Below are 15,833 nucleotides of genomic sequence, written 5' to 3' on the forward strand. Positions count from 1 at the left end.
TACCTCTCCTGGGCATATATTCAGAAGATGTTCCAACCGGTAAGAAGGACACATGCTCCACTATGTTCATAGCAGCCTTATTTATAATAGCCAGAAGCTGGAAAAAGCCCAGATGCCCCTCAACAGAGGAGTGGATACAAAAAATGTGGTACATTTACACAATGGAGTACTACTCAGCTATTGAAAAGTAACACTCTTACCCAGAGGTAAACGCTGTGGGGTACACTAACAACTGATGTGACATTATATACCAATTGGTGCAACAGTGTGCAAGTGTTAGGAGGCTAACCACTCATTTCCCTTATTTCAAGCCCTCTCTAAAAGCCAGACCTTGTGCCTGGTAGCATTTACTAGGCCCCTGCAGCTGGTGAGGTCATAGCTTAGGGCAGAACCTAATCCTAGTATTCTGTTAAATGGACATAGAAATATATTGTCTCCTAAGTTCTTATTGTTATACCCATAGATTAATATACATAGTCCTCATTGCAGAAGCTTCTTCTTGTAGTAGATGGTGATTAATATAGAGACCCAGTGTTAGTGCCCTATGTAGAGATAAGAGACCATGTTCTAAATTAGGCATCTATACCATTCTTCTACCCACTGCAAGGCTAGGAATCACTGCAGAAGATGGGGGTGGGAAGATCATCTGTAGCAAAACAGTGTTTGCTAGACATGATAAAATGTTGCACATAGGAACTCATAGCTATGACAACATGCACAACATTTGCATGAAATCCCACCAGCCAAAATCCTAAACTGGTGGAGAAAAAGGCTGCTTCAGTCCCACCTTTAGCTGAGGAGCTATTGGCAACTGGTGGCTGCTGAGGGAAGTAAAGTCAGTTTTCTTCAGGGTAAGGGCAAGGAGGGCTACCCTGTTGAGATTTGTCTTTTGCAGTATATTGTAATGCTAAATACTGTCATCCCCAGGGATGAGAAAACCTGCACAACACAATCGATGTTTGTGTAGTTATCCCTCCTTGTTGAATAAATATGCCTACAGCCTATAGCTGGGCAGAAGAGAAATGTTGGAGTTTGGGTTTCTGAACTTGGGGTCTGAGGAGAGACCATGAGGAAGGAGTGGTAGGTGGAGAGAAGAAAGTTACCATGAGGTAAGTGAATCATGAAAACACATCCATGAGAGCTGGTCAGTGGGAGTTAAGAGCAGCCCAGATGGAACATGGCAAGTTATAATTTGGAGATATTTATAGAGAAGTAGACATAATAGCTTAGAGGGTAGATATAAGCCCAGCTCTAATGCATTAAAGGCTTACTAAAAATAAAAAAGTTGTGTATCTTTTATCTGGGAACTGAATGATCAAAGGTGTAGTAGAAATCCTCAATTCAGATTAAATTTTTACTACAACAGTACCCATGTTCCCACACCATGTATATCCTACATACGGTAGCATCAAATGGGTTTGTTGGGTTAAACAAATAAGCGCATGAAACTGGGAAGTGAAATTCATGGTGGAGAGACAGAGGGATTGGGAGTCACAATCTAACTTCATGCGCAGCATCTACTTGGTTTGATCTTCTGTTGTTCTTGTGACAGTTGGGCAAAACCAAATTAAACTCATTTTTCTCTAACCTAGGGACTCTTCTCTCTTTTGCTGCCATCCATGAAACTGTAGCAGGCTAATATTTTAGCTTGACAGAATGGTACAATCTTTGACATTTTATTATCCTTGGCAATCAATTAATATGGGTTACAAAGATCAAGATAGTGTGTTTTATTTCTAGAATAAACCACACTTGACCATCCTTTAGTATGTTGCTGGATTTAACTATGCTAACATTTGTCAGGGATTTCTACACTACATTCATCAAAGAGATACTGATGTGGGACTTTGAGGAATATTTTTGTCAGACTTATTATTAGTGTTTCTAATAATAAGTATTTTGATTGGTATCAAAACCCAAAGTATTCTTTCCTCTTTTCTGAGAAAGAATTTGTGTGATTGGTAGCATTTTTTTCCCTTCTGAAATGTTTTACAGAACTTACAAATAAAGTCATCTATAGTTAAAAATTTCTTTGTAGAGGTACTTTTTGGATAGATTTCTGTTTATGCATAACAACATCAATTTATATAGATTCAAGGAATTCAACTAACTGTGGGCAGGACAAGCACAAAGGATCTACATTTAAACAGGCTGTCAATTGTAGAAAGTCAAAGACAAAGTCTGGAGAGGAGTGACAAAAAAGGACACATTATTTACAGGAGAAAATGATACAAGAAGCTGATTTCTTATAGGAAATGATGGAGTCAGAAGACAACAGAACAGCATCTTTACTATGTTCCAAGAAGAAAACCTCTCAAAGCCAGAACATAACAGATTCTTCCAACAGGAAACGTAAGAAACTGTGTATGGCATACTAAAAAGGGCCACTGTATCAGAAAGGCGTACCAGTCCTGGAGCACACAGATTCTTCCAAGTCATGAAATAAGCCTTGCCTAGGTAAATGGAAGTAAATATACCCAGATGGAGATATTTTCCTTTTCTTTGAGATAATGTTTTGTAGTATAGCCTAAGCAGCTTCAATTCACTATTTTCTGCCTCTGGAGAGTTTGGATTACAGGTCTGTGTTACTAAGCTCCAGGACAGTTGAAGGGGACTGGGAGAATGAACAAGTGAGTAGCTTTGCCTAGCTCTTAACAAACAGGCCTGCCCACCATCCTAAACAATGGCTTCACATTGTTAAAAGCTGCTCCCTCCCACTCCTTTTTACTAATTGTTAGAACTAAGGAAAATGAGGAATATAGACTTGTGTACTGTCCAGTACACTATCCATAGGAAATGTGATTGAAATTCAGTCTCCAGTGCATACTCCCTTAGATCAATGTAATTTAAACTCTTAAAGTTTTCCACCTATTTTTTAGACAGGGTCTCTCACTGAACCTGAAGCATACTGTCAGGTTAGCGAGCACACTGGGCTCACAGGCATGGAGCAGGTATACTCAGTTTTTACATAGGTGCTAGGCATTTGAACTTAGTTCATGACCAGCACTCTTACTCACTGAGTGATCGATCTCTTCAGTCACTTGCTCTGGCGCAATTCTTAACTTTTAAAGAGCTAGCAGTCCTTGATGGCTACAGATATAACAGCTCTACAGTTTTACATTATTGTTTTGGGAGTTTCTGGAGAACAAACATAATTTTGTAGGCACCTAATTTTCTACATTAAATCCTTTCATTTTAAATTTGTTACAGTGGTTTCTGTTTTCTACAACCAAATTCTGATTGATATAGATAATGGTAATGAACAATGTTCTCCATCACTAATAAAAAGTACAATGTAAATGAAGATAATAGCCACTTACCATTTTATGTCTATGAGAATTATAAAAGCTAAGATATGGGAAGTAGGAACTTTTGTTTTTTGATTTTAGAAATGGAAAAATTATATAGTTATTAGGGAGAACAGTGTGGTATTATACGGCAAAGATGAACATTCATTTATTTTATCCTTCACAATTCCTGTTGTAAGTACATGACCTTGAAAATGACACAAAACGCAGAACATGTCTATAAGGTATTGGCTCCATTTTTTTAGTGAACAGTGAAAAGGAGGAATCAGTTTCCTAAGGGAACAGGTAAATAAATATTATGGGCTTATCTATAGAGCAGAACTGTAGAACAGCTAAAATTAACAACATTAAAGCATGTTGAATTTAATTGTATCAACAAGTAATTGGCAAATATTATCAGAGTGTTCATATAATTGTTAAGAAGTCATACAAGAGCCAGGTGGTGGTTGCGCATGCCTTTAATCCCAGCACTAGGGAGGCAGAGGCAGGCAGATTTCTGAGTTCTACAGAGTAAGTTCCAGGACAGTCAGGGCTATAAAGAGAAACCCTGTCCCGAAAAAAATCAGAAAAAAAAAAAAAAGAAGAAGTCATACAAATTAGAAGTCATACAAATTTAAAGTACAATATATTGTTTATGGATATTCACACATGTTCACACAGACACATAGAACAGACATGGGATGATGTCTATTCACTCTAAGATAATGATGTAGGTCTTAGAAGAGAAAGAATAGGGAAAACTGACAAAGGTCATTCTAGCTGTGATGTTTGTTTTATTTACAATAAGAAAAAAAAATCTAAAATCTGAGATTAAAAGAGAAAAACACTTACCAGTTGTTAGAGCATAGTATCTACAATATTGTTTTTGTGTGTGTTGATGCATTTAAAAACTGAATAATTAAATACTGAAAAAGATATATCCGTCCTGTTCTGTGCTAGGTAAGAAGAAAGAGACCTGTGTCAGGGTTTGCTCTGGCTCTGTTCAACATCCAGTTATGGGCCAAGTCAGACAGCAGCAGCTCCAGAGACTGCAATAATACCTTCCCACTTACCTCTACAACTGACAACACTGCCCATGGTGTAGCAGAGATTAAAGTATGGTCTCCTGCCAGGTAATATTTGGGAAGGTTAAAAAACAAACAAACATGGAAATGAATACTTATGCTCTGTGTGCTCTGTAAGGCATCCTCACTGGCAAAGGGAGCGAGTTCCATAAAATCATTACTGAGATGAGTCAAAACAAGTCCTACCTCCAGGCTTAGCAAATCAATATTATAATGCATATCTTTAAGAAAATAATATTTCAAAGGGTTTATTCTCAAGTACTGTGCTTGTTTATCATCTTTTCAAAGTTACACCTGTTATCTGTCATGACAGAAAAGTACTGCTATTTCCGCCACAGTAACTTCTTCCTTTAAGAAGGATTTGGCAGGGGACTGGAGAGATGGCTCAGTGGTTAAGGGCACTGACTTCTCTTCCAAAGGTCCTGAGTTCAATTCTCAGCAACTACACAGTGGCTCACAACCATCTGTAATGGGATCTGATGCCCTCTTCTGATGTGTCTGAAGAGAGTGACAGCTATAAAAAATAAAAAAATTAGAAAAAGAAGGATTTGGCAACTTAGTAATCTATGTGAAAATACACGCATTTTCTCCTAGAAGGTGGACTGGAATTGTACTAAAGCATTAGGCTGGACCTTCTGCGTCACCACAGTCAAAGGAGGGGCTCACAACATCCCTAAGGGAGAATGCTGGGACACAATGACATTCATCATCAGGGATGGCTAAGTTCTACAATGACCAAAAGGACATGAGGAAATTGAATGGGATCAAGCAACTGAGAGAAAGGGCAGGGAGGGTAAAAGTCAAGTGCTTTAAGATAAATGGTTGTGGACCCGAAGGGCCTGGTGCTCTCCAGCAATAAATATGCTCGAAAAAGAGGGCAGGGAGATGAAAGGGGGAGTGAAGGAAAGATACTGAATGAAACAACTCGTCCCAATGAAGCAGCACAAGAAGCCATAGGGAATTTATGAGCTGTGAAAGAAACCAGTGCAGAGGAGGGCATTTTCTTTCTCTATTAACCTACCATAAGTTTCATAGAGCAACAAATTGCAAGGATTTGGAATCCAAAGATCAGTGCAAACCACAGAAGGCTTGCTGAGTGGTGCAACAGTAACTGACTAACACCAGATGAAACCCTGCTGGGAAATTAAACATTCTACCTGATTCAAGATTCACAGGGGGAAAAAAAGTTCAGATGTTAAAGTAGGAGTTAATTTCCCTGGAGCAAAGGAGACCTTTGAAGGAAGCAAGGCAAGCCTGAACAGGTGTCAGACACTGCTGCATTTGTGTGGAGGAAAGTGTACAGATGTTGACAGTCTAAGTAGATGTGAGCTCCAGTCTCAGCTTTCCACTCGACTTTTTAACTCATTACATAACCTTGGCCAAAGCACTTAACCTCCCTGAACAATTTCCTCATCTAGTTTAAATGAGAAGCTGTACACTTACATGGCTGCAAAGACTCCAAAGCCTTAGCTCTAACAAGTCCTCCATAATGGAACTCTTGTTATATTAAGTCTTAACTAAAACTGTGACTGAGACAGGCGCTCGGATACTCTGAGAAGCGAAGTGTTGCTACTGAGAAGCTATAGGACTCTGGTCCCACATTCAAGAGTGGCAGTTGAGCTTTATGTTGCTTTTCCTTCTTTCTACAAATGATGGGTTAGATTCTACCAAAAAGTTATGGACCATGCTGCAAAAACTACAGCTATTTGGAGAGTCTTAAGTTCTAATTATATTAATATTAAATTTTTTTTTAAAGAAGTGTAGTGCTTTTACCTGATAAGGTCTTGCACTCGACTGTTAAAAGCATCACCTTGTGAGGGTTTGTTTTTCATTTCCTGTGTTGATATTTTTGGTGTAGCTGGACGGCTGTTTCCATCTGGTCGGTTGGCAATCAGACAGCTAAAAACCACAGCACCAGCTCTGAGAAGTCCAGTCGTCAAGCCTTCAAAAACTTGTTTATTTGTATTTCTTCCTAAAACAGCATTATTTTCATCTGGAACATAAACCTAAAAATAAGAAACAGTGAGTATGCTTCAGTGACAATTGGACAGAGATGATTTGTAAAAGTTCTACAATCATAATATTTTCTGATAATTTAAATAATTTCTGAAATTCTACCGAGGCAATGAGACATTCAAGGATGTTGGCTCTGAGATTAGGTGGCCAGTCAAATTCCACCTTTGCCTTTATTAGTCATATGAATATTATTTTTTCTAAATTCTAATTTTTTATCTATAAAACAGGGATAATAACATGTCTACATTATAGGTTCCTGAAGTGGCTAACTGAGGTAATGCACATAAAATGCTATCACAAGGATTGGCATAGAACTATATTAAAATTTTGTATGGACTAAGTTTATACACTCAACACTGTTTCATGTGAGAATGGATTCTTAAATATCTCTAGTAGGACAACATTTGCATTTCTTTTTACAAAATGGCAAAAAGCTCCTTTTTTAAAAAACAGAGTCGACCTCACAAAATTGCAAAGCTTCTTTAAAGCAAAGGACCCTGTCAATAGGACAAAATGGCAACCAAGAGATTGGGAAAAGATCTTTACCAACTGTACATCTGATAGAGGGCTAATAGACATTACATACAAAGAACTCAAGAAGTTAGACTCCAGAGAACCAAGTAATCCTATTAAAAATGGGGTACAGAGCTAAACAAAGAATTCTCAACTAAGGAATCTTGAATGGCAGAGAAGCACCTTAAGAAATGTTCAACATCCTTAGTTATCAAGGAAATGCAAATCAAAACAACCCTGAGATTTCGCCTCACAACAGTCAGGATGTTGTGATCAAAAACTCAGGTGACAGCAGGATGTTCCAAAAGATGCTCCAATGTATAACAAGGACACATGCTCCACTATGTTCATGCAGCCTTATTTATAATAGCCAGAAGATGGAAAGAACCCAGATGTCCTTCAACAGAGGAATGGATACAGAAAATGTGGTACATTTACACAATGGGATACTACTCAGTTATTAAAAACAATGACTTCATGAAATTCTTAGGCATATAGATGGAACTGGAAAATATCATCCTGAGTGAGGTAACCCAGTCACAAAAGAACACACTTGGTATGCACTCACTGATAGGTGGATAGTAGCCTAAAAGCTCGGAATACCCAAGATACAATTCACAGACCACATAAAGCTCAAGAAGAAGGAAGACCAAAGTGTGGATGCTTTGGTCCTTCTTAGAAGGGGGAACAAAACACTCACGGGAGGAAATACGGAAACAAAGTGTGGAGCAGAGACTGAAGGAAAGGCCATCTACCTGGGGATCCATCCCATATAGTCACCAAACCCAGACACTATTGTGGATGCCAAGAAGTGCATGCTGACAGGAGCCTCATATAGCTGTCTCATGAGAGCCTCTGCCAGAGCCTGACAAGTACAGAGGTGGACATTTGCAGCCAATCATTGGACTGACTGAGCATGGGGTCCACAATGGAGGAGTTAGAGAAAGGACTGAAGGAGCTGAAGGGGTTTGCAACCCCATAGGAAGAACAACAATATCAACCAACCAGGCCTCCCCCACCTATCCCCGCTCCAGAGCTCCCAGGGAATAAACCACCAACCAAAGAGTACACATGGAGGAACCCATGGCTCCAGTCACATATGTAGGAGAGGATGGTCTTGTTGAGCATCAATAGGAGATGAGGCCATTGGTCCTGTGAAGGCTTGATACCCCAGTGTAGGGGAATGCCAGGGCAGGTGGGTGGGAGAACACCCTCATAGAAACAGGGGGAGAGGGAATGAAATAGGGGGTTTCTGGGGTCAGGGAGAACCAGGAAAAGGGATAACACTTGAAATGTAAATAAAGAAAATATCCAGTAAAAAAAGAAAAAAATTGAAAAATAAACTAGAGTCACATTATATTGCTCCTCAAGCACCTTCTGTCTTTTGTTTGAGCCAGAGGTTCTCACTCCAGTCTCTGTCTCTCCATCTTGCCAATGGTGGGATTACAGGTGTATATCACTGCACCTGGCTTTTTATGTGGGTTTTGGCAATGCATGCTTTGATATTTTTGGTCCTCCTGCTTGTGGAACAAGTGCTTTACTGATTTGGAATCTTCCCAGCTCCTTCATGATGATTTTCATTTAATTAATTATATCTTTAATTTTGTGAAATTACAGGTTTTAAAGAAAAACTGATTTTAAAGGAGATTTTCTTTTATATTTTGCATGACTTCTCCCTGCTCTGACTTCTCTGTATTTTATATTGGAGACTTTCTTTCAACCTAGTAATCTTGGACATGACCCCCAGCCACGCACAGCATAGCCTCAGCTGGCAGAGCAAGCCTGAGAAGTGATTCCCAGTCTGGAGTCACAGGGCTCAGGTGAGGAGAAAGCCCTCAATGACCCCTCCCAGGTGCCACACAGTACTGGTAGGGCATATGATTCCTGAGCGGACCCCAGACCCCCAGAGGGCCCTGGAGCCACTAAGATGAGCAAGTAAGTGGTGGACAGATAAAAGAGAAGCAGAACAGTGGGAGCACAATGAAGAGAGGTTGAACTGGAGATTCGAGATAGTGAAGAAGAGCCTGACGTGAGTAGCCAGTGATGCTACGGAAGGCCTTGGTAGCCCTCACTGAGGGCATGTCTGGGTTTGTGCTCTGCAGCAACAGGTGATATGTTCTACCAAAGGCCAGGCAGAAGTCCCTGGTCTGAGCTGCCACCTGGGTCCATATTGATGTCTGAAGGCTGTTCAGAGCTGGCCCTACCCACCCCCTGGGAATTCTGGGAGAGCTGGCCCGCCACTCAACAGCTCAGGAGATAGGCCTGCACCTTGTGCAGGAGGCACAGTAGAGCTGGTCTTTGTTTCAGAGGGAGTGGGAGGTGCAGGTGAGCCAGCCCTGAGGATAGGAGCCTGGGAGAGCTGGCCCTGCTACTCGTCTTCTGTAAGGTGGTGTGGGTGAGGGCAAGATGCCTGCCCCTCACCATCCTGGGGTCATGAGAGTGGAGAGCTGATTCTATACCTCATCAGCTGCATTTGCAAGTAAAGAAGTGCAGACAAAAGGGTATATCTTCGAATACACTGGGACACACTACAGCTCCCACAAGGAGATTATTTTTTCTTTTGGAGGGGGCAGAATTTTTTTTTATCCTAAAGATTCATGCCCAGGTATGTCAATCAGTCTGGATCCAATAAAAAAAAAATCTGTTTTGACAAGATCTGTTTGAAAGGCATGTCATACTTGACTAGGAAGAGACCCAGTTCTCTCCTACTGGTAAATTCTAACTGTCTTAGTCAGGGTTTGTATTCCTACACAAAACATCATGATCAAGAAGCAACTCGGGGAAGAAAGGGTTTATTTAGTACACTTCCACACTGCTGTTCATCACCAAAGGAAGTCAGGATGGGAACTCACATAGGGCAGGAACTTGGAGGCAGGAGCTGATGCAGAGGCCATGGAGGGTGCTGCTTGCCCAGCTTCTTTTCTTATAGAACCCAGGACCACAGCCCAGGGATGGCACCACCCACAAGGGGCCCTCCCATTCTTGATCACTCATCAAGAAAATGCCTTACAGCTGTATCTCATGGAGGCACTTCCTCAAGGGAGGCTCCTTTCTCTGTGATAATTCCAGCTTGTGTCAAGTTGACACTAAAAACCATCCGGTGCACTATTAATATTTTTAAGTCTGTTCTCTTGAGACAGTCAACGTTAGCAATCAGACATTTTTACAACCAGTTTTCAAGGTATCCAGCAACAAGATATATCATCTCTAGCTGCCCAAGGGACACTGTCACATGCCCCTTTGCGCATGCACCACAGCCCCAGTAAAAGTCACAGTTTCCCTGGTGTTCTCCCTTTCTCTTCTTTTCTCTCTCTCTCCCCCAGAGGCTGCCTCTTGTACCCCTCTTTAATGACCCTCCCATGTAAGACCTGTTTCATGGTATGTTCTTGTCAGGACCCACTGCCTAGTCCCATTAGTCAATTCCACTGTGTGGAACTCTGTATTCTTCAAACCTCAAGTATGTAACATGGTGCCAGGAGGCAGAGGTTTCTAGAAGTTCAAGCGTCACGAATTTGGCAAAGTATGGTTTTTCAACTGTTTATTGATTCTTTGTGAATTTTATATCATATGTCCTAATCACTCATTTCTCTGTCCCTTTGTATCCATCCTTCACCCTTGCAACCTCCCTATCCAAAGTAAAAAGAAGTAAAATAAATTAAATAAACAAAACAAAGTCTCATTGTGGAAGCTGCAGTATGTCACATAGTACACCCTTTTGTCTAAACATCTTCACTTGCAAATGTCCATTGCAATGAGTCATTGGTCTTGTTTATGGCCTCTGGCTTCTCTTATATTATCAACACTGGATCCTCACCAGGACTTCTCTTGGATAGCCTGTGGTTGCCCTGTGTCATGGAGATCCTGCAGCTTTGGATCTGTAGGACTTGCACCTTTATGTGCTCCAGCAGATGGGGTAGTAGTACAAATCAAAGCCTTAGATTTGGTCCTGGGTGGCACACCTGAGCTGGCCAGCTCCACTAAGGTCAGCTCTACTGCTTTGTTTAGAAGAGGGGTGGGGCTAGCTTTCCCACATTCAAGCCATAGTCATCTATCTGGTCATCTCTCTCTACACCCACACGACCAATGCCAGCTCTCCAGCACTGTCTTGGCTATCTCACCCAAGTACTGCACCCAAAAGAGGCAGAGCCAACTCTCCTGCCTGGGAAAAGATTTTTAATGATTTATATTTCTGTATGGCTCTCTGGTGTCCACAGGTCCTGAATAATTTGTTTAAAAATCTCTGTGAGGCAGTAAGTCAATATTAGCCCAAAAAGTACAGAATACCTATGACAACAATCCATAGAACTCAAGAGGGTTAACAAGCAGATGGGCCAAGTGAGGATGCTTCAATCCTACTTGGGAGGGAGAAGAAAGCAATCATGGGAGTCAGAGAGAAGGAGGGATCTAGGTGGGAGAGGAGAGGAGGAGGGGGGAATAGAAACATGATCAGGTATGGGGAGGGGAGACAGGAGAGAAGCCCTGAGGGCCAGCAGAATGAATGGAAATATGCAACCTCAGGGGGTGGGAGGTGGGTGGACACTCTAGAATGTACCAGAGACTTGGGAAGTAAGAGAAGCTTAGGGCTGAAGGGAGGGACTTTAGATGAAATGCCCAACAGTGGAGAGGGAAATTGTATAATCCACCACCAGTAGGACAGGGTATCAAATGGAGGGACGAGGTTGCCATTCCAGTCAAAAATTCTGACCAAGAATTGTTCCTGTCTAAAAGAATTGCAGAGATTAAAAATGGAGTAGAGACTGAGGGCAAAGCCCAACTTGGGATCCATCTCAAGGTCTGACACTATTACTGATGTGTGCTTACAGACAGGAGCTCTGAATGGCTGTCCTCTGAGAGGCTGTCGCGAACTGCAGTAAAATATAAAAATTTAGCTTAAAAACTCCAGTCTGGCATGGCAAAACTGCTCAGCTCCTGAGGGCCTAACGGAGACAACATCCTGCCAACTATAAATGTTGTGTGAACTGCCATAAAATGGGGCAGAAAGCAAATTCCTCGAAACTCAGTGGAAAAGGTTCTAACACTTTTTATTTATTCATAAACAGCAAATGCAAATAAATGGGCCCGTACTTGTTCACACACACTCCTCACTAACCTTTCCCATCTGGCGGGCGTGACCTAGCTCCCAACTCAACTCAATGTTCCTTGCTTTCAGATCCTCCGGAGCTGAGCTGTAGTGGTGCAGGCTTGCTGTCTGTATGGGTGTCCCAGTGGGGTCCGTGTGCGGTTCACGCAGATTGTTTCTTGGCACGATGTCTCCATTGGGCCCTCAAGAGTAGAGCAATTTTGCCATGCCAGACCGGAGTTTTTAAGCTAAATTCAACCAATAACAACTAGAGTGTTCACACATTACTTCATGAACGTGCGCGCACCATGGTGTTGCTCCATCAAGGGCTCGGACTGTGGGTATGAGTTGTACTCAAGCCCACTCTCCAAGGCTTGGTTTTCGTGGGCTATCTGTGGCTAGGGAGAGTGCAGCCACTAGGAGTGCATCCCCAAAGCCTCAGGGCCGAGGCTGCAGGCAACTTATCCAGACAGCATGGGGGAAAATGCCCTCGGAGGCCATGTGTTCTTTACAGAAGCCCAACAAGCAGCTGACTGAGACAGATGAGACACTTACATCCAACCAGTGGACGGAAGTCGGGGGCCCTGTAGTTGAATTAGGGAAAGGCTGGAAGAAAGTAAGGAGGAGGACCAATTTATGGCAGTGTTTTAATAGAGAAAAGGATTTCAGGTAGAAGAGGTATCAAATTGCCAGAAGTAAGGTAAAGAGAGGCTTAGCTTCAGTGGCACAAGATAACTCTTTATAAGGCCCCAAACCAAGTTTTGCTACCAAGGAAAACAAGCAGAACTCTACAGAAAAGGTACACATACTGCTGAAGACAACTATTCAAAGCAGCGCCCAGCTTTACTTCCATGTGAAGGAGAGGTACCATGTAAGCAGCTTGTTCTCTTGGGAAACCTTTATTAGCTGAGGTACACAATTACATAGATCTGCCATCTGCTTATGACCAATACTTCAATTTGAATTCACTTACTACAGAATAGCTGGGACAAGAATAATGCTGAATTTTTCCCTGCCTTAAAACATTCCTACCCAAGGCCCTGCTTTTTGAACATCTGTATTACATAGGTATGAGACACATTCCCCTTTGGGGGTGGGTGATCTGTTGTGGGCAGAGAAAGGTTACCTGCTTGGCTTACAGCTAACTCCTCCTCCTCACTGTACAGCAGCAGACCTTGTCTGGGGAAAGAGCCATGTAGCTTTTGGTCCTTTTAATTCTAAACTCTCAGACAAAACTCTAAAACCATTCTTTTTAAACAGGTGAAAATGTATTCCTTAATGTATTTTTCTTTCTCTCTTTTTTCCTTGCCTGCCTTTTGATTGAACCATGGGTCCTGCATCGAGTCACCACCTTCTCTTTAGTATACATTCTTATACTACTCGGTTATGTCATTATTTCACTCTTATAATAGCAGCAAACTACAAATGGTTTTATATACATATTCTCTTCAACTTAACTTTGTTAGTGGAATATATTAACATGGTGATTTTCACACACATTTATCATATACCTTGCTCATGTCTGTCCCTGACACATTCTCTTTTCTCATTCATGCACCTCATCCCTCTAGTCTTGTCTCTATTTTCATGGACCCACAAATGAGAGAAAAGATACAATATTTGCCATTTAAAATAAATATTCATGTATATATGTATGTATGTATGTGTGTGTGTATGGTGTGGTGTGGTGTGTTTATAAGCTCATGCACATACCATACAAGTGATAGTCAAAGGACAACCTGTCAGAGTCAGTCCTCTCCCTCCACCATGTGAGTCCTAACCCAGGATGTCAGGCTTGGCAACTGCCTAACCCAGCCAATATCTGACTTATTTTATTTAATATGACAATCTTTAAATTATAACCATTGTCCTTTATTCTGTTTTGAGAATTAATAACCTCCACTCTATAAATATACCAGTTTCTTTACCTACTTGGTAGTGGACACTTAATTGGTTCCATAATATTGGCTACAGTGAATAGCACTATAATAGTATTAGATGTGCATATGTGTCTGAGCTATGATGGCTTAAGAGTCCTTTGGGTTCATACACCCAAGAGTGGTGCTCAGTCACATGCACATTCTATTTTTAGCTTTTTGAAGAATCTTCATACTGATTTCCACAGTTGTTGACTTAACAATCCTACTAACACGGTGTAAGGCCCATCTCACTCTTGAAGGCATCTGCCATTTATTTTCTTAAATATAGCCATTCTGAATGAACTCTTAAATTGAATTTCCCCTTTGGCTAAGGTTATTAAAGATTTCTGAGAGCTATGCATTTCATTAGCCCATTTATTAACTGGATTGCTTTCTTTCTTTGTTTCTTTTGGATTTTCTTTTTGGAATTCTTTATATATCAGAAGTAGAGCTAACAATTTCTCTCTTTTTCTGTAGGGTTTTTTTGTTTGTTTTTATTTGGTCACTACTATCCTGTACTGTGCAGAAACTTTTAAATTTAATGTAATCCCACTTGTTAATTTTGGGGTTTTGCCATCCTGAGCTACTGGAATCCCTTGCAGAAAGTCCTTCCCTATTTCTCTTTTAGTGTTTCCCTAGTAGCTGCAGAGTTTCAGGTTTTAGACTTAGTTTTTAATCACTTCTGAGCTGATTTTTGTGCAAAAGAGAAAGAGCTCTAGTTTAATTCCTCTCTATGTGGGTATTCCAATTTTCCTACCATCATTTGTAGAAGAGGCTGTCTTCTGTCCAGTGTGTTTTGGCACCTGTCCATAAATCAGGTGGTTGTGTCTTGTTTTTTTTTTTTTAAATATTTTTTATTACATCTTTTCCTCAATTACATTTCCAATGCTATCCCAAAAGTCCCCCACACCCTTTGTTTTTTTTTTTTTTATTCCATTGATTTATTTGTCTTTTAAAAATTAAAAAAAGTCATTTGTTGTGTGTGGATGTAGTAGTATGTATGTCTGCCTTGGCAAAAGTGTGGAGAACAGAAGATAACTTTCAGGAGTTGGTTCTTACCTACTATCTTGTTCTTACCTACTATCTTGTTCTTACCTACTATCTTGTATGAGGCAGGCTCTCTCCTCTTTTGGCCTCCCATCTCTTGGTAAAAGGGCAGCAATTATAAATGCTAATATGTGTTTTTTCACATGGGTTCCAGGCACAGCTGAGGTCATCAGGCTGGGCGGCAAGTGCTTCTCCCTGTGGACCCATGTCCCTGGCCTGCTGTGGCAGTCTTTATGTTAGTGCCCTTTCTTTTGGTCACCTTGAAATCACATCAGTGATACCTCTAGCATTGTTCTTTTTGCCCAGGATTCCTTAGCTGTTTCTGTGTCTTCTATGCTTTCATATGAATTTTAGGATTTTTTTTTTTATTTCTGTGAAGAAACTCATTAGAATTTTGATGGAGGATTATACTGGGTTTATAGATAGCTTCTATTAATACAGCCATTTCCACAAAAACAATTTTGCTGATTCAAAAATATGAGCATTCTTTTCAAATTTTACTTTTATCTTCAAGTTCCTCAGCATTTAAAAAATGTTCATTAAAGTATAAGTCTTTGACTTCCTTGGTTAGGTTTATTCCAAAGTCTTTTGAAAGCTACTGTACATGGGGTTGTTTTCCTGATTTTGTTCTCAGCATGTTTATTGTTGTCAGATAGGAAAGCTAACTTGCTGATTTTGTATCTAGCTTCTTTACTTAAAGTGTTTATCAGATCTGAAAGTTCTCTGGTAGAATCATACACATATTCTTATTACAAAGTATACTCTTCCACACAATATTCTTTGATTTTTTTTTTTTTAATATTTTTATTACATATTTTCCTCAATTACATTTCCAATACTATCCCAAAAGTCCCCCATAGCGCCCCCCACTTCCCTACCCACCCAT

The 15,833-nt window shown here is 40.7% G+C and overlaps 1 protein-coding gene across 2 annotated transcripts in view; it reads right to left on the reverse strand.

Moving 5' to 3' along the window:
- Positions 1-15,833, reverse strand: part of Scaper (S-phase cyclin A associated protein in the ER) — a 343,420-nt gene that overhangs the window by 53,759 nt on the left and 273,828 nt on the right. For both annotated transcript variants that reach the window (XM_021171564.2, XM_029481364.1), the window contains exon 27: positions 6,146-6,378. In XM_021171564.2, coding sequence (XP_021027223.1) covers positions 6,146-6,378 — 233 coding nt within the window. The remainder of the gene's footprint in view (positions 1-6,145; positions 6,379-15,833) is intronic.

The sequence above is a fragment of the Mus caroli genome, chromosome 9 (assembly GCF_900094665.2).
Source record: "Mus caroli chromosome 9, CAROLI_EIJ_v1.1, whole genome shotgun sequence".
NCBI classification, from domain to species: Eukaryota; Metazoa; Chordata; class Mammalia; order Rodentia; family Muridae; genus Mus; species Mus caroli.